The sequence below is a fragment of the Dipodomys ordii genome, unplaced genomic scaffold, assembly GCF_000151885.1.
Source record: "Dipodomys ordii isolate 6190 unplaced genomic scaffold, Dord_2.0 Scaffold8, whole genome shotgun sequence".
NCBI classification, from domain to species: Eukaryota; Metazoa; Chordata; class Mammalia; order Rodentia; family Heteromyidae; genus Dipodomys; species Dipodomys ordii.
The window spans coordinates 95,670-116,841 of NW_012267224.1; the positions used below are offsets into that span (position 1 = coordinate 95,670).

General features: G+C 45.1%; 1 protein-coding gene across 1 annotated transcript in view; it reads right to left on the bottom strand.

The window, feature by feature from the left end:
• Positions 1–21,172, bottom strand: part of Clnk (cytokine-dependent hematopoietic cell linker) — a 121,396-nt gene that overhangs the window by 10,597 nt on the left and 89,627 nt on the right. The window contains exons 8-10 of the mRNA XM_013008884.1: positions 15,676–15,695; positions 14,458–14,580; positions 3,999–4,074 (exon numbers count right to left, since the gene is read on the bottom strand). Coding sequence (XP_012864338.1) covers positions 3,999–4,074; positions 14,458–14,580; positions 15,676–15,695 — 219 coding nt within the window. The remainder of the gene's footprint in view (positions 1–3,998; positions 4,075–14,457; positions 14,581–15,675; positions 15,696–21,172) is intronic.

The following is a 21,172-nucleotide window of genomic DNA, read 5'->3' on the forward strand; positions in this document are numbered from 1 at the left end:
GCATGCAAGGCAAGCGCTCTACCACTGAGCCACCTTCCCAGCCCCTGGTGCTTGGTTTTTTATCTTTCTCGCTAAGACTCTAGGTTTCTATCTAGCTTGCAAAATTTCTATCTCAGCAGCATATTTTCAACCTCCACCTCCCCCCTCCCAGGAGTAAAGCCCTTTCTGGGTTTATTTAGCTCCTGGATTCGCGCCATAGTGATGTTCATAAGAGGGGGAAAATGGAAACTGTCCTAAGGGATCTATTTTATTAGACAGTAAAAATAAAATTATTAATATTGAAATTGTCATATTAGCCCAACAAAATACTATCACTCAGTGAAAAAGAGCTAATCACATTTCCCAGTAGAAATATTACAGTGTGATGGCTTACCTGTTTGCTTCCCAATTTCTTAAAGTATTCTTACCTCTGTCTTGCATATTGCAGCTGTTTGGCATGACTGAAGAGCTAAAGGAAATTCCAGAATTGATATAATGTTAGAATTTCTATAGTGAATGGCATTTTTCTCAGGAACACAGTAAATGAGTGTCCTGAAGTTGCATTTATAAAGTATTTCATGTTTTACTGCATATACTAAAGGAAGTGTCAATTTTGTAAGGCAACAAGATATTGTCTCTTCTCCTTTCTCAAGATTGACACATATTAGATGTGCAATAAATTCCACATCAGATGTTCCTATTTCATTTTAGTAAGGACATGTGTGTGTGTGTGTGTGTGTGTGTGTGTGTGTGTGAATTTACTTTTCAAAGCCAGGAGCTTAGACTTGCCTTCTAGTTACACTCACAGCAACGAGCACTTGTTTGGAGCTCAGATTGCATAGAAACTATTTTCTGATTTGAGAGTCAGTTAGAGCCGGAAGAAGGGTATACAGATTTCATCCTTCTTGAAATCTGAGCTGGGTGAGAACACTTTGTGGCAAATTATAAAGAATTCCATAAAGAAGGATTATTAAAGCTTTAATCAAAATAGCAATATCCATTGCCAGGACTATTCACCGAAGGTTGCACTCTGCACCCAAATCAATTTTCAGGTTCGTTTTTGTATTGTGATCAGTACTGTCGATATATAAGTTCCAGGTGCTAATAGAATTAAACCTAATTAGATGGGGCACACACGAGTTCAAGGATTATGCTATTGACTAAGGCCTTATGGGTTAATTAAATGAAACATGAACTTTTTCTAACACCAGTGAAATCAACTGAGCGTGGGTCTGGTTTTTGTGGATCCAACAAAGGCCTGGGACCTTTAAGTTGCTTTGTAGTTAAAAAAAATGCCATCGGTTATTTGACCATCACGTGATGCTGTCGGCACAGGTTGCACTTCCAAGATCCACACTCTCAATGGTACAAGCCAGATTCCCTTTCCTGGAAGTCAGTGTGCAGTCTTGGTAAATAGCTGAGGAGGTGGGTGGGGGGGAAGCAATGCAGTTTCTCTGCTCTAATGTTTCAGTAATTGTAGGAAATGCTGAAAGAGGGGGAGTAGCCTCTGAGGGAGTACATGAGGAAGTCTGAAGTACATAGCTCGTAAGGATAGAAGCAAAGGGAAAATGATGACCCTTCCACTTAATAGACACATTCTGGCTGAGCACTTACTGGATGTAAGATGGGGTACGAATGAGACACAGACTTTGCCCAGGGAAGGCATACTTCTGCCCTGATCCTTATGTCCCTGGTGAATGTCATAGGAAAGGCGTTTACAGAATCAGCTCCCGTGGTGGTGGAAGGAATCGAACACACACAGAATGGCTCTGGTTCTCCACAGAGAGCTAGCGTGCTGACTCCCGAAGGGCGGGAAGAAATCTGGGGGGGGGGGAGGGGAACATGTTCCAGGAACATCATGTAAACAAGCTTAGAGGCAGGAAAACATGGCGTACTCTGCAAGCGCCAGGAAATAGCTCCGCATAGATGCGAGGTTGGGTAGAGAGGTCCCTAATACGATTAAAACACTACTTGCAATAGGCCAGCCAGGAGCTGATCTGAGAGCTGGGAAAATGGGAGCGACATGGGTAGATAGGATTTGGAGATGGGCCTTCGGGATTGGCCAGGGATAGGATGGGAAGAGGGACAGCAGGAAAGTGCGCGCACCTGGGTGAGAAGTCTGCAGGAGGGCGCTGCTGGTTCGGGAATGAGGAATGTGGAAAGGCAGAATTCAACGTTCAGCACAACCAGTTTGTGATTCCTGTGGCCTGTCCCAGGGAAAGTACCCAGTGGGTGGCAGCTGGAAATAGAAGGTTGGAGATGAGAGATGACGTCGAAGTAGAGATGTGGAAATTATCCAGGTAGGGTTCACATTCTGCACTGAGGGGAATGAATGCATCCAGGCTGAGAGTGACAGAAAAGAGCGGCTCAGCTGAATTCTGAGGAATACCAACACTTCATATTGCTAGAGAGGTACAGCTTCAAAAGGGGGACTTACAAGGAGCAGCCAGTTTAAAGAGGAACCAAAACAAGGTGATTTTATTGAACAGATTAAACAGACAAACACAAAGAAGCCAGAACCATATTAAATAAATTACTACTGCTGGTAAAATACATTACGACTGACTTTTTTCTGTTAGAAAATTACATTAAGAGAGTGTCAGTTGGGACTTAAAGAGCCACAAAGCAATAGTTGGAACAGAGTGAGAATGAAGTTCCTGGAGGTACAAAATAGGACAAAGCAAGAAAATGAGTGAGGAGAAGGGAGCTGACATTTTTCCGTCTGTTGCTACTTGTCTGGCTTCTGTCCACACTTGTCACCTAGGACAGTGAGTGACATGCTCTGGGCATTGCTCACCTGCAGCCGGACTCCAGTAGATCACCTCCTGACCACTATTCTATTCCACCACGAACACAATATATTCCCAGTTAAAAACATTATTGGATAAATAAAAGGCACAATCAGGGAAAGCTGTAATTCATGGAATTAGACTTGACTTTAGTGGTAAAAGACTACCTCCCTGGAACTCGTGTGTGTGTGTGTGTGTGTGTGTGTGTGTGTGTGTGTGTATGAGAGAGAGAGAGACAGAGACAGAGAGAGACAGAGAGAGACAGAGAGGGGAGGGCATGGGGAGAGAGAGATTACTGGGAGTTGAACTCAGGGACTCATACTCTTGCTTGGCTTTTTACCACTGAAGTCACACCTTCATTTCTAGTTTTTTTGTTTTGTTTTATTATTGTTGTTGGCTTCTTGGAGATAAGAGTTTCTCGGATTTTTCTGCCCAAGCTGGCTTCAAACAAGGATCCTCCGATCATAGCCTCTTGAGTAGTTTGGCGACTCTCCAGTATTTTATTTCTGGCATCTGGGCAGTAGGTAAGGACAATGGGCTGGATTCAGAGCTTTCCACCTAGTAGCGGGGTGGGAAGAAGGGTTCAGGCAGAGGAGCATGCCTGGAGACACTCTGCTAAGGACAGCATGGTGGCTGGAGGGCCTGGGATGAAGCTCAGAGCACAGTTTGAGAGCAGTGTGACCTAAGCCAGGTCAGAGCCATTGGGCAGAGTTGGATGGTGAGGGTCTCAGGGCCCTAAGGTTGGAAGCTGTGGGTTTTGAGTAAGTGAGGTTAATTTACAGCCTATTGCTTCTTCAGCTCCTCAGTTGGGTTGGCAGCTATTACAATAACCTGATCAGACAGTTATTTAACCAGACATTCTCAGTGCTCAGTAATTTCGACTGGTCAAGCTCCCCTAACAGCTTTGTTGTCATCACATTTGCTGGGAGCAAATAACTTGTTCTTCCAGGTGGATCAGCATCCATCTCAGCTCATCTTTTCCAGTTGACACTCAGTTCTTTAAAGGCCTCCATACGTATCTACCACCCAGTGAGTTAGAAAGTGCAGGAGGAACAGAATTAGATGCTATCGGATTCACAGGTTTCCCTTGGACCTTACCATGAGCTCCAAATTCCAGGGATAAAGATTGCTTCTGTTTCTCAGAAGTCAGTGTCCCTGATGGTACATGCCCCCCCTCTGCCCCCGCACACCCCTGAGTGGGGACCCTGGTGAAGAATCCTGGCTCCTTACCTGGCAATGGCAGCTGCAATCCTCCGAGTGTTCTGAGAGGGGTAAGATGGCATTCGCCTTGTCGGATGATGAGAATCTAAAGACAGGACACAATTCAGTCAGGTTACGCTTGGAAAGGACTGTGGACCACTAGAAACCCACTGTAATGGCTATTCATCCAAATAATCAATCTCTGGTTAGAAACTATTTTTCAAGGCTTGGAAGGTGGCTCAGTGGTAGAGTGCTTGCCTAGCATGCTTGAAGCCCTGGGTTCAATTCCTCAGTGCCACATACACAGAAAAGTCCAGAAGTGGCACTGTGGCTCAAGTGGTAGCATGCTAGCCTTGAGCAAAAGAAGCTCAGGGACAGTGCCCAGGTCCTGACTTCAAGCCCCATGACTGGCAAAAAAAGAAAGAAAGAAACTGTTTTCCACCAACTTTCTTAGTTCTGGGGACATCCTCTGCGAAGACCATGCTATGCAAGCTTGCACCAACTGTGTACAGTGTGGAACATGCATTGTCGAATTTCTCAGATACATAAACCACCACAGTAGAAGGGATTTTAAGGGTTATTCTATACTGGCTATATTCCCATCCATCCATCCATCCATCCATTCATCCATCCATCCATCCATCCATCCATCCATCCATCCACCCATCCACCCATCCATTCATCCATCCATCCATCCATCCATCCATCCACCCATCCACCCATCCATTCATCCATATCATCTCATTGACCACCTTCAATGGGACAGGGACTCGGTCGAAATCTGGAGTTAGACAAGAGAAGACAGATGTGTTTTTTTTTACATTCCAGTGGAAAGAGATGGCAAATAAGCATGCACACAGACCAATATGAATATTTCAGAGAGCACAGAAGGTGTGGAGAAAAAAGAAAGTTCTGCTTTAGGATACAGGGTTGAGTGCATGTGTAGCTGTTTAGGCCTGAGGACTTTTGAAGTGACTCTGAGGCCCTAGGCCTGTCTGGCTCTGTTAGCACACCTATTCATATATGCAAGGCTTCAGAACCATCTTTTTACATAGTAACTAGCATAACAAACTTAGTGGCAGAACTTATTCTAACAGCATTGGGGTAAAAAGAATGTAAACCATTTACCTTCATCCACTCCAATGACCTATATTAAATGAAGACAAAATAATGGTGAATGACTTTGGATGATAGGGAATTTAATATAATACTATGTGGTTTTGGAGCACTTGGTTGTTAGAATTAGGGAAAATATTTTGTTAGTGTAAATATTGTTCTAACAATGTCTAAAGCACCTAACAAATCAAAATTGTATACTCTTCCTACAATGTAACAGACAAGCAGGATGTCTGTTTGTGCATGATGGATTGTTCTCATTCAGAGGACAATTAATCCATAGTTATCAAGAGCTTAGAAATATGATGATCCTTCTCTATTAATTGCCTTGATGATAATCTTGTTCTAAGAACCACCCCCAAATTTGGTGCAAGCTCTATGTATAAGGTTGTTCAGTGTATCATTCTTAAAGTTTCAAATCACTAGACACAAACTATATTCCCAGATAAGTGATAATAGTTAATTTTGGTGCTATACTCATTTACTGGGATATTATGAGGCATTATAAATATGTATAGACGCCAGGAACAGCTGGCTCACATCTATAATCCTACCTACTCAGGAGGCTGAGAGTGGAGGATTGTATGGCAGCCCAGGTAGAAAAGCCACCATGGGATTCATCTCCAATTAACCACACAAAAACCGGAAGTGGTGCTGTGGCTCAAGTGGTAGAGCACTAGACTTGAGCACAAAGAGGCTCAGAACAGTGCTGAGTTCAAGCCATACAACTGACTAAATAAATAAATAAATATAGAGAGTGGAATAAGATTATACTATATGTATGCCTCAAGATAGACATTATAAAGGACCACAATAATGGCCCTATAGCTGAGTGCCAGTGATCCTCGCTGCTGAGGAGACCAAGACTAGAGGACCAAGACTCAAAGCCAGCCCAGGCAGAAAAGTCCAAGAGACTCTATTTCTAATCAACAAAAAGTCAGGCTAGAGACATTGTTCAAATGGTACAGCGTCAACCGTGATCAAGCAAGTTGAACAGGTTCCAGGCCCCATTACCAATACCAGTATACCAGCAAAAACATACATACAAAAGTTGCCTTATGATACAGTTCTATGCCACAGAGTCAACACACACACTGTTTTTGTTGGATGAGGTCACATATTTTCACAGGTGTCTGAAGTCTAAGAAACAATAAAAATCACTGATGTACAGAAGAGATCTGGAGAGGCGGGCCATTTACTGAGGTTCCTAAGATATCATGCAGCTAAGGTGACCTTGAGCCAAGGTCTTTTGCTTCATAGATAAGAAACCTCTAGTCTTGTCTGAAACTAGCCAACAGACAGGCTCCTTTGTTTGAAGGAACTTGGCGTCCCTTAGGGTTCCATTTCATGACTGATAGAAAGCAAAGTAAGTCTAGGGATTAAACCGAAAAGGCTGTGAATCCATTCGAATGAGTGATTTCTAGTCTCCCCACTGAGTCTTCCTGGGGACTTTGAACCTGAGTTCAAAGAGCTCAATCAGATGCACCTGAGATCTCAGGGGCCTCAAAGGAGAGGGAAGGTGGCCCATAAATACTGCCAGCCTGCAGCGAGGGGGGCCGTCCTTTTAGTACATCAAAACCCAGCTGAGCTTTTGCTTGAGGGCTCTGAACTTGAAAAATCATGTGTAACTAGAATAGTAGAGTGAAATCTCTCTAGGTTTTCTACTTTAACATGCTTTTTTTCTGTTAGAAAATAAACAGTAATGGTAATGGCTTATTACCTCTCTCTGTCTCCCTTTCATCTTCCACACCTCATCCCTTCTTTTTTTCTCTCCTTTCCTCCCTTCTTCCCTTTCTTCCTTCTCCTGCTTTCCCCCTCCCTGTCTTCCTTTAAAAAATATTTTCAGCCAGGCTGTCTCTGTTTTGGTTGTTTGTTTTTGTCATTTTATTGTTTTGCTGGTCCTGGCACTTGAACTCAGAGCCTGGCCATGGTCCCTGAGCTTCTTTTGTTCATGGCTAGTGTTTTACCACTTGCGCCACAGTTCTACTGTCTATTTGGTAGTTTATTGGAGATAAGAGTGTCACAGACTTCCCTGTTGGGCTGGCTTTGATCCGTGATCCTCAGATCTCAGCCTTCCGAGTTGTAAGGATTATACAGGCATGAGCCTCTGGCTCATTTTTTTTTTTTTTAACAGAGTCATGGCTGTGGGGAGAGGACTGGACTGGGGGATTTCAGGACTGGCCCTGTCTTCTGCCAGTGGGAAGCCTAGAAGTTTTCTAGCTATCCAGGGCCTCGCTTTACTGCTAGGGCTTGGTAAGGATAAACGGAGTATACAATTCTCCACATTGGGAGCTGGATAGTGCCATGTGGACTGATCTGAGGCTGGTAACTCATTGTTTGTGTTGAAATAGACTCAATAAACACTCAATGTTCAGGTGTGGCATTCACCCTTCTCTAAGGGCCAAGAAATGTCACTTTGTCTAATTTGTGGCAGAGGAAGCAGAGCTCTGGGTGGGTGGCGGTGCTTGCTGAAGTTCACAATGACTAGTGGGTCCTTGTGATTTACACCCAGATCTTGGTGACACTGCCTTCCTCTTACTACTTTGCAGCCTTGTCTTTTTTTGAGAACAAAGCAAAGGTGCAGTGCCGTTTCTAGCATTTTACTTTGGCAAGGCTGGTGTTTGGAAGCATGGAGAGGGGGCAGGAACTGAGCAATGACCCATGGACCTGGCTTCCTCCTAACTGAGCCAGTCAACAAGGAATGGACAGGTGGTAGAGTGGCATGTCGGTTGAAAATCTGAGTCTTCTTTTACTTTAGTTTTTCTCTTGAGATGCATGTTGAATAGGACTACTGTGAGAATAAAATATGACAAAGGAAAGTAAATAGATCCTGTTCATTGTAGCTACTTAAGGTACAAAGATGACCTCCCACCCATCTTAAAAATCCAAGACAAAATAGTTACTTACTTTACTCAAGTCTTTCAGGCTTATCTGCCTGCAAGAAAAGGAAATCTTGTGTTAAATAAAACACAATTATTAATGACCGAGATAAAACCACTCTGAACCCTTTATAAACCTTTGATTACGTTTTCATTGCCAAATTAACAGCCCGTAGTCCACTGTGATATTTATCACTGTGTTATAAAATGAAAGCAGCTTGTTTTTTTCTCATAATTTTCTAAAGAAAGGAAGAAGTTGTAAGTTAACATAAAAAGTGGTGATAGGAAAGGCATGAACACCCTTGCTTCTAATTTAGGGGAATTTAAATAATGTCATCCTTCCTCAGACTTGACTTCCAAAGTCAGGCTTTCATTAGCACAGTCAGACTTATTATGAATTTGACTTTAAATCTCCCAGGTTTTTGCTTGGAGAAAATGCAGAGTTTAAAATATAAAATATCAGGTGGGATCTCACCAGGCCATGCACAAGAGAAAGGATGTAGGTAACAAAAGGGAAACGAAATGGAACAAAATCCACCAAACAGAATGGCAATATATCGACAAGTCAGTTAACTCCTCTAAGTCTCCTTTTCCTCATGTGTAGAACAGCAACAAAAATATTTGCCTAGGGGGAATGGTTGCAAGAATTGGGAGAGATGGAAATGAAAGTGGCTAGCATTCAGTGGACTTGGTCCTTAGAATGTGTCTGGGGTCTGGTGAGAAAGCAAAGGAGGAGGTAGCTTAAGCATGTGGGCGTGTCACTGAAAGGACTGGAGGATGCTGGGAAGTCAGTGATGCCCCTATCAGGGAAAGGCTGTCCACGTGGAGCCTGTGAATGCATTGACACCAGGGAAGCTGACCCCAGGCTCACGCTGCTCAGGTGATACTGCATCCCAGTCTTAGCCCTCCAGGCAGTAGGCAACCATCCCAAGAACCCACTGTAGGTAATGTCCATCACCCATCTCGATACTGGCTACTTTGCATCCTTCCCTTTAAGCTGGGCTTGCAGAAGGTAAAGAGATATAATTAGAGGTAATGAAGTAGAACAAACACCCATATTATTGATTGTCTTGCCCTTAAACAGAGACTAAGCTCAGGGTTTTTAATGTTTATCAAAGGTAGTGATGGATGAGTTATGTAGTTTCAGTTTAAAATACAGAATTGATTTTAGACTTCTTATATTACTTTTCAAAAGTCAAGACTTGTTCAACTCCATTTGTAGAAGGTTTGATCTGGGTTAGAAAACTAGATTATTTCCCACATATACATATGTGTGTGTGTGTGTGTGTGTGTGTGTGTGTAATTAACTAGGTTCACAAAAATTGTTAAAGGTTGCTTTGCTTACTAGGATTGAAACCTACTGTGTCAGAATCAAATATGTTCAATTATGATGGATTTCACGCCATGAAGTGCATGTAGTGGAGTGTTGCATACTTGTCCCTAACCTGTGTCTCTTTATAGTTTGAAATTTGTGGCTTCAGAAAAGGTTGTTTTTGAAATTCATTACTTCAGTAAATCAATGTTTTGGGTGGTATGGGGGTTTGAACTCAGGGCCTCAGAACTTATCAGGCAAATGCCTGTCATTCAAGCTTTGCCTCTAGTCCATTTTTGCTTTTGTTTCTTTCTTTCAGACAGGATCCCTAGATTTTCCCCAGTCAGTCCTAGAACCCTGATTCTCCTACTTCTGCCAGCAATGGAAGATGGCCCTCCATTTTAAACTAGAACGTGGGAGATTCAGAAAAGTCTTCTGTACAGAGTCAGGGCAAGGTCTTCTTGTGTGCTGATGATCTGTTCTCCCCCGTGCCAGCCTACTTTGCCGTGTGGAGTGTGTGTTTTTGTCAGGTGGTTTATGTTCTGTCTGCTGAAGGGGGCCAGTATGGTAAAATGATTCCCTTTTTAGTTCTCCTTCAGGTTATGTCAAGGAGAGAGTCTCAGTGTGGTGGTTAGAGGGTCCTAGACATCTGCCTAATACTTTTTCTTTTAACTGAGAGAAATTCCCCCAGGTTTCAGGTTTGGAATTGAAACTGCTAATGCCACAGTTACTTATGGCTATGTCTTTCTTTTAAGTGGATTTATTTAAGTAAGAAAAATGAGCATAAAATCAGTGCCTGGATGTTCTAAAAATCGTGAATATCGTGGTACATACATAGCTGAGAATATCCAACCCAGCACGCTTCAAAATTCAAGGTTTTGAGCAGCCAGTGAATGATTTAAATGCCACTTTCTTAACTGAAGTGCTTTGAACCAGCGGCGCCAAGATTTAGCTTTCAAAGAGAATGACACAGCCAGCAGAGACAAATGAGGACTGGAAGACAATGGCTGGAGCCAGGACTACCACCCAGGACAAACCACACCATTGTCATCATTGTCAGCGGGGCAGCTGTCTGCTGCTCACAGTGGATGTCCTTGAAAGCTCCCATACATCAGTGTCATCGGCCAGAGGAGGCTGTCAGGCTGTAGTGCCTTCTGGAACATCTATTAGAAAGGGAGGGAGCACTATTCTGTGTGGTCACTGCAGATGTCTGGAGCTCTAATGTTCTGTTTTTGGAGCCATGCCTTCACCTGGCTATGTACACGTTGCGAGCCAAAGAGAGCCTGGCTAGAAAACCGGGACAAACAGCTCCCCACACAGCTTCACCTCCAGCAAGCCCACGTGCGCAGACCCCTGGACATCTTGTCCCCCTGGCCTTGAGCAGTTGTGCATGTGGGCCCCTTGGCACATCATGGCCCATTGCTAGGAAGACTTACAGGTGAGCCATGGACTGACTGGTCCCCAGAGGTGTGTCTGGGAATGGGCGCCCTGTCATAGGAGCTAAAGGATATGTGGCGAGCTCATCAAGGAGCCTCTGATTGGGTCAGGGAACTGATAGGGTCCACAGGCTGTCCAATGATCTTGAGAGTCATGAAGCTCTCCCATAGCAACACCTTTTTAATCCTTGTTAAGGGCACCCCAGCTGGGCTGGTACCCTCTTTTGGGACCCCTTCCCCGTAGCAGGAACTCTGCTTAATTTTTTTCTTCTATACATATCTGCCATTTTACTTCTTCCTTTGTGTCTGTGGACCTGCTCCTTGAGAACATCGGGATAAAGGACCTAATCCAGATGCTGCAGATTTTCAAGATCAGTGTGATCTGGGTCTTCAGTCATGTTGTCTATCCATCAAAGCCCTGTTTAAAATGAAGTTGAAGCTGGGCGCTGGTGGATCACACCTGTAATCCTAGCTACTCAGTAGGATGACATCTGAGAATTATGGTTCAAAGCCAGCCTGGGCAGGAAAAGTTGGAAGTGGCACTGTGGCTCAAGTGATAAAATGCTAGCTTTGAGCAAAAGAAGTTCAGGCATGGTGCACAGGCCCCGGGTTCAAGCCCCAGGACTGGTGGGTGCATGCACACACACAAACACACAAATATAATGAAGTTGAAAACATAACTGTCTGCCTACAGCAGAACTCCACTCCATGGTGGTATTTCTGATATCTCTTACTGGGCTTTGCTTGGTTTATTTCCTCAGTGACTTTGGGTTGTTTATCTTCTCTCAATGTCCATGACCTTACGTTCAAAGTGAATGGGAAGTATTATTAACTGAGTGCTAGTGTGCCATCCATGAGACCTGGGCCTAAGAAAACCATGCTTTACATGGCTACTAAAATGAGTCCATAAATAAGATATAATTATTCTTTGGAGATTTTTGTGGCAAAGAGAATCAGCCCGATTCTTATCACATCTAAAAGCGATTAAAACAATGTAAATTACAACTGTGGGAACCCAGTGATATAAGACATCAACGTGGCAGCAACTCTCGGTGGAAGTGTGGGAGAGTGATGTGTCCACCTGCAGAGGGACTTGGGTGATGGAGGAAGCCCTGTATCCAACACTGGGCCTTGATCACAGATTCCTAGAACCCTCTTCCTCTGGGTTCCTTATGCCATACCTAACAGTTACTTAGAAGTAGACTTGGCTGGAAAGCACAGACTCCTTACCTGGGTCCATGAACAAACTAAAGCAAGAGCACTTGGCATGTGGGCCTCCACTGAGTATCTGTGTTCTTGCTTTGAATTGGTGCCTTGGCAGTTGTTTTACTATTACCTTTGAATCCATGAATTCCAGAACTGGTGAATCATCTCTTCATACAGAGGAGAGAGACCCCCCCCCCCAGCCATGGAAGGGAACAGCACAGACTGCACAGGCCAGGCTGCATGCCAGGCCACGGTGACTTGCTTATCTCCACCACACTGGTCCCTACCTGAGATAGCATTACAGAACCCTTCTCTGATGGCCAACCAGATCACACGCTGGCCAGGACTGTTGTGTAGCGACCAACACTTTTCACCTCCTGCTCCGATTATTTTCTTATTTAAACCTACAGCTCAGGTCTATATTCTGCTGTTACCAAATCTCCCTTTTCTGCCCTTCCCCATATCTCTTTATGTGGCAGCTGGAGGCATGGATGGATCTGATAGGAGGAGGCCCAGGAGTTTGAACCTGGGGCCTAAAACTCTGGGCCCAGAAACAGAGCTGTGGCTCAAGTGGTAGAGCATTAGCCTTGAGCAAAAGTGCCCAGGCTGAGTTCAAGCCCCACAAGTGACCAAAACAACTCAAACAACAGTAACAACAAAAAACAAAAACCCTCTGGTTTTAGCTTTGGCTGCCCATGAGATTCACCTGGTGGAGCTTTAAAAAGTCTCAGTTCCCACCTGAGTGCAATTCAGATACCCTGGATCGTACATTAAAAAGCAAGCAAATAGAAAAAATAAACAAAAACTGTCTGCCTGTCACTGGTGGCTCATACCTGTAATCCTAGCTGCGTGGGAGGCTGAGATATGAGGATTGAGGTTCAAAGGCAGTCTGCGCAAAAAAGTCCCCTTGAGACTCTTATCTCTAGTAAACTACTCAGAAAAGTTGGAAGTGGCACTGTGGTTCAAGTAGCAGATGGTAGCCTTGAGCAAAAGAAGCTCAGAGACAGAGCGCAGGCCCTGAGTTCAAGGCCCGGGACTGGCACACACACACAAAAAGAGCAACTTTGGTGATTCCTGATCTGATCCGATTTGTTGCCTTTGGAAGCTGCAGAAGAAAAGAATATGAATCCAGCAGGTGCGGGCTGGGGAGTTTGGGCAGTAAATGAGCTGTCTTTCTTTGTGGGGTGGGAGGGCCAGGGTTAGAATACCCAGGGTTAGATATACCTAGCAAGGACAGCACATACAAAAAGGATTCAATAATCCCAGCTGCAATAATCACCATTAGTTATAAATACGTGCTGTGACGTACTTTCTGGAAATTGTTGAATCTTCACATTAATGGCATTCTTTCTTAATGACCAAGGGGGGAAAAATCCTCAGATTAGGGAAAAGTTTTGGACAGGCTTTCCTAAGGTGATTTCATTTTCACCTGGGCCCATGAGCCTTCTAAGTTTGGGCCCTCCTGCACCCTGTAGCTTGCCTGGAAGCTTCCAGGCTTTTTTTCATTGGGAACCTGTGGCATCTCTCTCTCCTGTTATCTCATCCAAAAGCTGTCCACACGTGGTTAACTACGCCCTTGCAGGGAGGGAGGGCACAGACACCCTGAGCTGAGAGCCGTGACCCCAAATCTACCACTCCAGACAAAGGAGAATCGACATTTCAAGCAGGACCAGCAGGGAGGGCGGTCATCACAACACAAAGGACAGACGGAGCATCTCAAAAGACAGGTGTCCATGTTGGCTAAGAGAGTGAAAAGACAAGGGACAGTCACCAGACCGTCAGGAGGGACAGCGGTGGCATTGCAGCCTTTGAGTGCTGCTGCTGGCCTGGCAGAACCGGTGCTGACCACGTCTCCCACTCAACTCCACCAGGGCTTAAGAGCCGGACTGCGGGAGGAAGTTCCTGACTAGCTGGGCCTGGGCCTGGGCCTGGCGGCACACGGCAGCCAGAAGCTCCGCTCCACCTGGGCAAGGACGTGAAGGGTTGCCGAGCTCTGCTCTGCCTTCTTCTATCAGGTAACCGGGAAATTCAAATTCTCTTGGGGGCAAAAAGGAACTGCTCATTCAGGTGAGCCACGCTGCATGGTTAGAGCCAGCTGCTCACATGTGGGAACAGAGACTGGCCGCGTCATCAGCCCTGATACCCGAGGGTTGGCATGCTTAGGCTTATCAGTGATCATTTACACAGAAAGGTGGCATTGTGCCCACTGCAGCCTGGGGGCTGGGAGGCGGGATGGGGACTGGTCCTGGGACCGGCTGAAGCACTTCTGGGCTTTTAGATGCATTGCCTGCGGACGTTTAGCATTTTATGCCATCATTAATTCAGGCCTCAAGTGAGCAAGTCTTTCAATAGGACAAAGAAGCGCTATTTTCTGTGCAAATGAAAACCATAGATCCGTAAAACTATTTTCCCTGCGGCGATAACTGGCCCACCCCATGGCGGTCTTCACAGAGGACAGATCCTCCCGCCACCCCCTCCCGCCACCCCCCTCTCGGCACCCCTCTCAGCCACGTCACCAGTGGCAATGCTAAGTCTCTTACCTGGGGCCTCTTGGGGCTTCTGGAAAGGTATGGCAAGGTGTGCAGTTGTCCAGGGCTGATACTGAAGTCTCAGGCGGTGCTGTGGGTAAGGGCTGGTACTTCTTTGGGAGAGTGAGGGGAGGCCTGTGGAAAGAGTCGCAGAGGGGCCAGAACAGGTCTTCTACACAGCTGCTCCTCAGAGCCCCAGTTTGCCCGCCTCGCCCCCCGCTTCCAGCTGGAAGGGCACTGCTTTGTAGAGCAGGTGACTCCAACCTTAGCATCTTCCTTCCACTCCCTCCCGACTGCCCTCCTGGTCCGGGGCCTTTCCTCTGGGGTGTGGCACAGTTCTCTACAGGTGTGCATATATCACCTTACCATCACTTTTCACTACAGGTGTCAATATATCACCTTAACCATCACTTTTCACTACAGGTGTCAATATATCACTTTTCAGGACACCACTGATCTTAGCTGTAGGAAGCCTGGGAAAATTTCTCCCAGGATGGAAGATCTGAGTTTTGAACACTCCCTAAAGAAACACGAAGCTGTTTGGAAGTCAATGAATGCCTCACTTACCCATTTCCTCCAGCCTTTGGCTCATTCATTCAAAAAGCATCATCAGCCACCTTGGTAGGTGCTAGGTATGAAGACAGGAAGGAGATGCAGTTCTGGGCTTGGGATGCTCTCTCCCAGAGGGAGGAGCAAGGGCTGAAGGACCACCACGTGTGGTCAGGGCTAAGGAAGAGGGCCAGCAGGCTCACAGAGCCACGGAAGAGGCCAGCTCCAGCAGATGTAGCTGCTCGTCTCCATATGTGTATTGGCATTCATGTATGTCTTGGACATAAATGCATGCACTTACATGAACATGTATACATGCGTTCTAAGTCCCTTGATTTAATTTTAAGTCAGTTTTTACATTCGGATTCATATATATGGACATATCTCCATCTACACCCATAGCTATCTATCTCCATCATCTCTATCTCTACCTCTTCCTATGTTTTCCCTATAGCTGTACTTCATGATTGAGAGAAACAGAAAAATAATGAAAAAAAAAACACATTTAGGTAGAAACGGAGGGGAAGGCATATCAACTAGATGACAGTGGATGGGAGGATGAGCAAGCAGATGAAGGAAGTCTTGTGTTAAGTTTTTCTGATACCAAATGTCTTCTTTTCAAGCACTGGCACATCTTATCCAAGCACAATATAAAAAAAAATACGATGTTGATTGTCTTACCGAGGAGGTGGTAAAGGAATCTGATAAAAGGAAAGAAAATCCAAAATTAAGTATATTTCTCTTTGGGAAGGAGCACCAAGGGTTAATTTTGGTTTACAAATAGAAAAAAATCGGACTAATTCTTACCTTGTTTCCTTTTGTGGGTCTGTCTCCTAAAACATAAAAGAGAGGTCACCAGTGAATATGGGAAGTGTCATTGGATGTTATTCTTATATAAGGTTCTGTGAAAATGACTCGGGTTTTCACACAGAACCCAGCATGGTCCTACACAACTGACTTCTGGGGTTTTAGTAAACTTCCCCTTCATTGTGCTAATGAAGAACCTGAGATATGGAGAAGTAAGTGCTTCACCTGCAGGGCCTAGCTAGTAACTGGAAGAAGACGGAATTCACTGGGGTGGTGTGACTCTCCTAGCCACTGGGCCTTGTTGAGGGTTGATGTTCCTATATTTAACCATAATAATTAATACTGTTTATGTAATAATTAATAAGGGAATTAATGAGTGGAGCTATAGTGACCAGACACTAATTATATTTAATATAATTTAACTTTAGTATTTTGATTTTATATACTTGTCTATAATCAGTCCCATTTTCTGCTTAGCCCCTTATGAAGTTACTTCTAATCAGGAGAGAAAATAACATCAAAGAATTAAAAAAATACCAGCATCCAACACCTTTGTTTAACAGATGAACATGAGCTAAGAAACGGATGATATAGAATGAGTCCTCAGAACCAGCTCTCCCTAGAAAAGCCAGAGCGGGAGGCACCACAGATTGCTCTCTCTTCTAGGTAGTTTTATACCCACGATTCAATCCGATTCAAAGGTAATGATAGAGCTGCTCCTCTGAGCTAAGCTGGGGACCAGGTGCAGAGGCCAGACTGTCCATCAGGAGAAGGCACCTCACCGAGCTCAGCACTGGTCTGTCCACAGGCTACGTTCTAGGTTCTGGGCGCCATGGTAAAGGTGATTGCCACTGCTCCTGACACCGACAGGTGCATACTTGAGCTCATGGATGTGACTGCAAACAGCAGGAAAGCTCTGGGAGTCTCAGGTACGGAGGGCCAGGGAGGAGAGCTGAGTTAGGATGGAGGTCAGAGAAAACCCACTGGAGGAGGGCGCAGCTTTGCTCATCTGTAAAGACGGCTGTGGCAAGTTATTCTGTGGGTCTGTGGGAGACATTCCAGGAAGGCTCTGACTCTTGTGACAGGAGTGTGACACCTCACCCGAATCCTGGCCCAGTTTGCTGCACTGATTTTCGTAGCTGAACAAGACAGCCAGGCCCTGAGTTCAAATCCTGGTATTAGCACACACGGAAAAGACTCCAAGCAGAGGTAACAGATGTCCCAATGTGATCAAAATCCAAGCCATAAATGATCCCAGTGTGCTTTCACACCGCTAGTCGCGCTACGGGTACATCTTTGGCCATCTCAATGACATTACAACAAGCTTAGATTACAGGATGTTGCTTCAGGCACCAAATTAAAAGCCAGACCGTTATTTTCCCCTCATTTGATTGTTTATTTCATCAACTTAAAAGAGCTTCGTGGGGAAGATTTCTGATGCCTGACTTGATGACATTCCTTGTGAAATTAGCTTTGGCTCTCCAAGAGCTCTTAAAAAGAAAAAGAAAAAATATCTCGTTTCCATTTCCTGGAGTTCATTTCGACCCATATTATTTTATATGATCAGAGGAATAGAGATTGCGCCTTTGTGTTCCTCCCCTGAGTTTTCTCCTGAATAGCTTTTTTTTTTTTTTGTGGCTACTACTACATCTATTTCCCCCCTCTCTTTGGAGGAAAAAACCCCCATTCTATAGGGGAGACTGACTCCTGGCAGTTCCACAGGGAACACGGCATTTGTTTATTTTTAGACATACCTCTTCACCTCGCTTCATGCTTCGGTGGCTGTGATTTAGAAAAGCCATCTTTCTCTCTCTTATTCATTGACTTAGCCCTGAGCTCCCAGGCCCCTCTCCACGGGAAGTCCATTCACTCCTTTCTTTTTTGCCTTCACACAAACTTGCTTTGTCTGTTTACAGCACTCTCCTGCATTTTAACTCTTTAATGGGTGGACTAGCAGGCCTGTGCATGGATGCTGTACTCCGAAAGGAGTGAGCAGAATGTGCTCAGCAAGAAAGGCGGGAGGGACTTTGTACACTTCATGGCAAGCGGTGTGTTGAATAAATGAGTTAAAGCAATTTAAGACATGGATCTTAAGGCACCCCTGCAGTTACAGTTTTGCTGTTGTTGATTATTATTATTACTTAATGGAAAATTAGAGGCAATGTATGTTTGCACTCTTAATTAAGTACACAGTCTGAAATGCAATAAGTTTCCTGTCTGTCCAATGAGAGGACCAAGTGGTTGTTCAGTCTCTTCCGACCATTTCCTGTGGAGGAGACTGGAAGGTGTGCCCTCTGGTGGCCAGAGTCTTCACTGTCGACCTCTCTGGGGAGACGTGGCTTTTGCTTTTCTGTCTTCAGATCTGTCAGGCAGGGAAGTTCATGCCTGCCTGATGGATCTTGGGTTGACACTGCCCTGCACAATTTGTCAGGGAGAAATGAACTTCTCAATGTTAGGTGAGCAAGCTTCTTGGAGATAGCTCGAAAAGGCCTGTTGGTGACGTGTTGGAGGACCTGGTTGTTAAGTACAGCCAACATTAAAGGTCAATAATGTAAATGCACCATTAGCTGAGGATAGTCACCCCTCTGGTATCCATGCTGGGCATTTTGTCTCAAACATTGTTGTATGATGAACTGGCATTCTTCCCAAGTTCATATTCATGACCACGTTGCGTGCTAAGAGTATGTACACCATGGGAACTGGCTTTTGCACACTGAAGACAGTTTTATAAAGAAAATGTTTCTAAGGGCAGTGTGAAGTGTGTGGCACCTGTAGCCATTTGGTTTTGAACAATGGGAAAATGGAGAAAGTATGGTTGTGGTTCTGGGATGATTTACTGACCTGTTACTGAGCTCCCAGACTCAGACATGTGCTGCTAGTATTTGGCTCAGCTCAGAAGTTGTGCTTGCTATTGTATCAACAGATACAAGGATCTGGCAAAAAATCATCAAAAACATTGAAAGATTGACTAGCTTGAGCCAAGAGTGGTGTGCAAACCTGTAATCTCTACATTTGGGAGGCCAAGGCTGGAAGATCACAGTTCAAGGTCAGCCTGGATTATTGTAGCAAGATCCAACCTCAAAAGAAAAAAATTAATTGTGTTCACTGAATGATGATCAAGGGTATATATCTTCCACAAATTATTATTATTTTTTGATACTGTACTAGGACTTGAACTGAAGGCCTGGGTGCTGTCCCTTAGGTTGTTTTGCTCAAGGATGGCACTCTATCACTTGAGCCATAGCTTGACTTCTGGCTTTTTGCTGGCCTGAACTTTCCTACACAGGCTGGCTTTGAACTCTGATCCTTAGATCTTAGCCTCCTGGGTAGCTAGGATTACAGCAAGAGCCGACAGACCTGGTTTCACCATTAATTTAAATTGTGTGCTGCATATCCTTTCATAAGCAAAATGTATCAGAGGCTTACATGCAAATAATTTTTTTTTAGATATCCAGTGGCTCTATGTTTCTTGCAGTTTGTGATCTACTTCCATTGCTAGGAATAATGAGCTGGACAACTAAATTTAAGTTGCCTTGCTTCTCTGAGCTTTTTGCATCCTCATCTAGACTTCAAAGGGTTGAGAAACAAGATAAGAAGCAAGAATTCATCTTCTGACAGGGAGCAGTAATGCACTAGGGTAGCGGTAGGAGCTTTGACATCATTTGAGTTGGGTTCTAAGCCCATCTGTGTCATTTCCTGAGTGACCATGGACAAGTTACTTAAATGTTCTTTTTTTTTGGCTGTCCTGGGTCTTGAACTCAGGGCCTGGGTGCTATCCCTGAGTTCTTTTGCTCAAGACTAGCGTTCTACCACTTGGAGCTGCAGTGCCACTTTCCTGGGTTTCAGTTTCAGTGGCTGTGAGGCCCAGGCAACAGCATCAAGTTCTGTGGATGGTTAGGGTTAAGTAAAATAATATTTAGTTTTCATTTTTGCTTCCAACCAATTTGTGCTAATGTCGGCATTCCCCTTTATCTATGAAATACAATCATGCAAGTCCACAATTTTAGGAGCAGACCATCCGTGTAATGTTCTGTAATTAGAGAAACAGACTTTGGACAAAATTGGATAAGACTTGGCCTCAATCAAAAAATTTATTATGTCTGGGAGTTTTATGATATGCGAAAGTGAACCATTAGGGTTTCGTGTCCTGATGATGAATTATGGAAGAGTCCAAAGAAGCAACTTAGAACGCAAGTGGCTAATAAAGTATATCTGGCAGGGCCTTCTCGGGGAGCAGCACGCCTATTGAAACCTTTGGAATTCATTGCAGCAGTAAATGACCGAAAACAATTGTTTGGGGTGCAGTAGGGAGGGGGTTACGCCAAGTGAAGCTAAGGATAGGCTACAGCAGCTCCTTAAGTAAGGTCTGAGGTTCAAGATGGAGCACAATGGCTTTTACAGCTCTCAGGCTGGGGTTGCTGGGGAATGGGGGAAGAGGACATTTCTCTAACCCAACCCGGGGAGGGTGAAGGGATAGGCTAAGGGAGGATGGGCCAGGGGCGCGCGCGCGCGCATGTGTGTGTGTGTGTGTGTGTGCATGCTGGAGACCGTGGGGTTCTCTTACATTTCTGAAGACAGGATAGGAAGGCCCAAGGAAGGAAGATAACTCATCTCTATTTAGAATGAACTGGGACAGAAGTCTCCAGACCTCCTGACTTGCGGCTGCCCTGGGCCTTGCCTAAGGGGAGGGTGACAGAGGCCGCAGGCTCCAGGGCTCTGTGACACCAGACACAGAAGCAGTGACTGGTAGCACACTACCACCATGGCTGCAGGAGAGGACGCACGTAGCTACCCTGTGGCGTTACCGTCACTGTGGACAGTGCTGTGTGAAGAACTGGGATTCAGAAATCCTTAGTAGCTGGGATGGATGGCTTCTGCTTATAAATTCATCAGGTTTATTTTGTGTACTAAAACGCAAACCACACAGATGGGACCAGAGCTGTGGCGGGGTGGGAAGGAGGTCCCAGGGCTGGGAGAAGGGCTGGGCCTGCAGGAGGGGGAAAGACACGTGAGGGCCTTACTGAGCGTGGAGGCGATTCCCTCCTGAGCACCCAGGGTGTGGCTTTACTTCCTGGAGGCCTGTGGTCTCAGTACCTCAGTACACTCTGCTCAGTACCCAGGGCAGTGGGCAGCCCTCCTGGAGGGACAGTACTTTCCCCAGGTGGAACTTAGTACACCTGATTTTGAGTTCCTCAGTTTGATGATAACCCCTGGTGCTCAGGGACCAGGCACAAAGCCAACCCATCACAGGTACCTCTGTCACCAGAGCTATAGGAATATATGCCTCCCCCCCTTAAGAACTCTGATACATAAAGATACATAAAGAGTGCTTACTGGCGGAAACACAACAAATCAAAGAAAGGTTGGACAA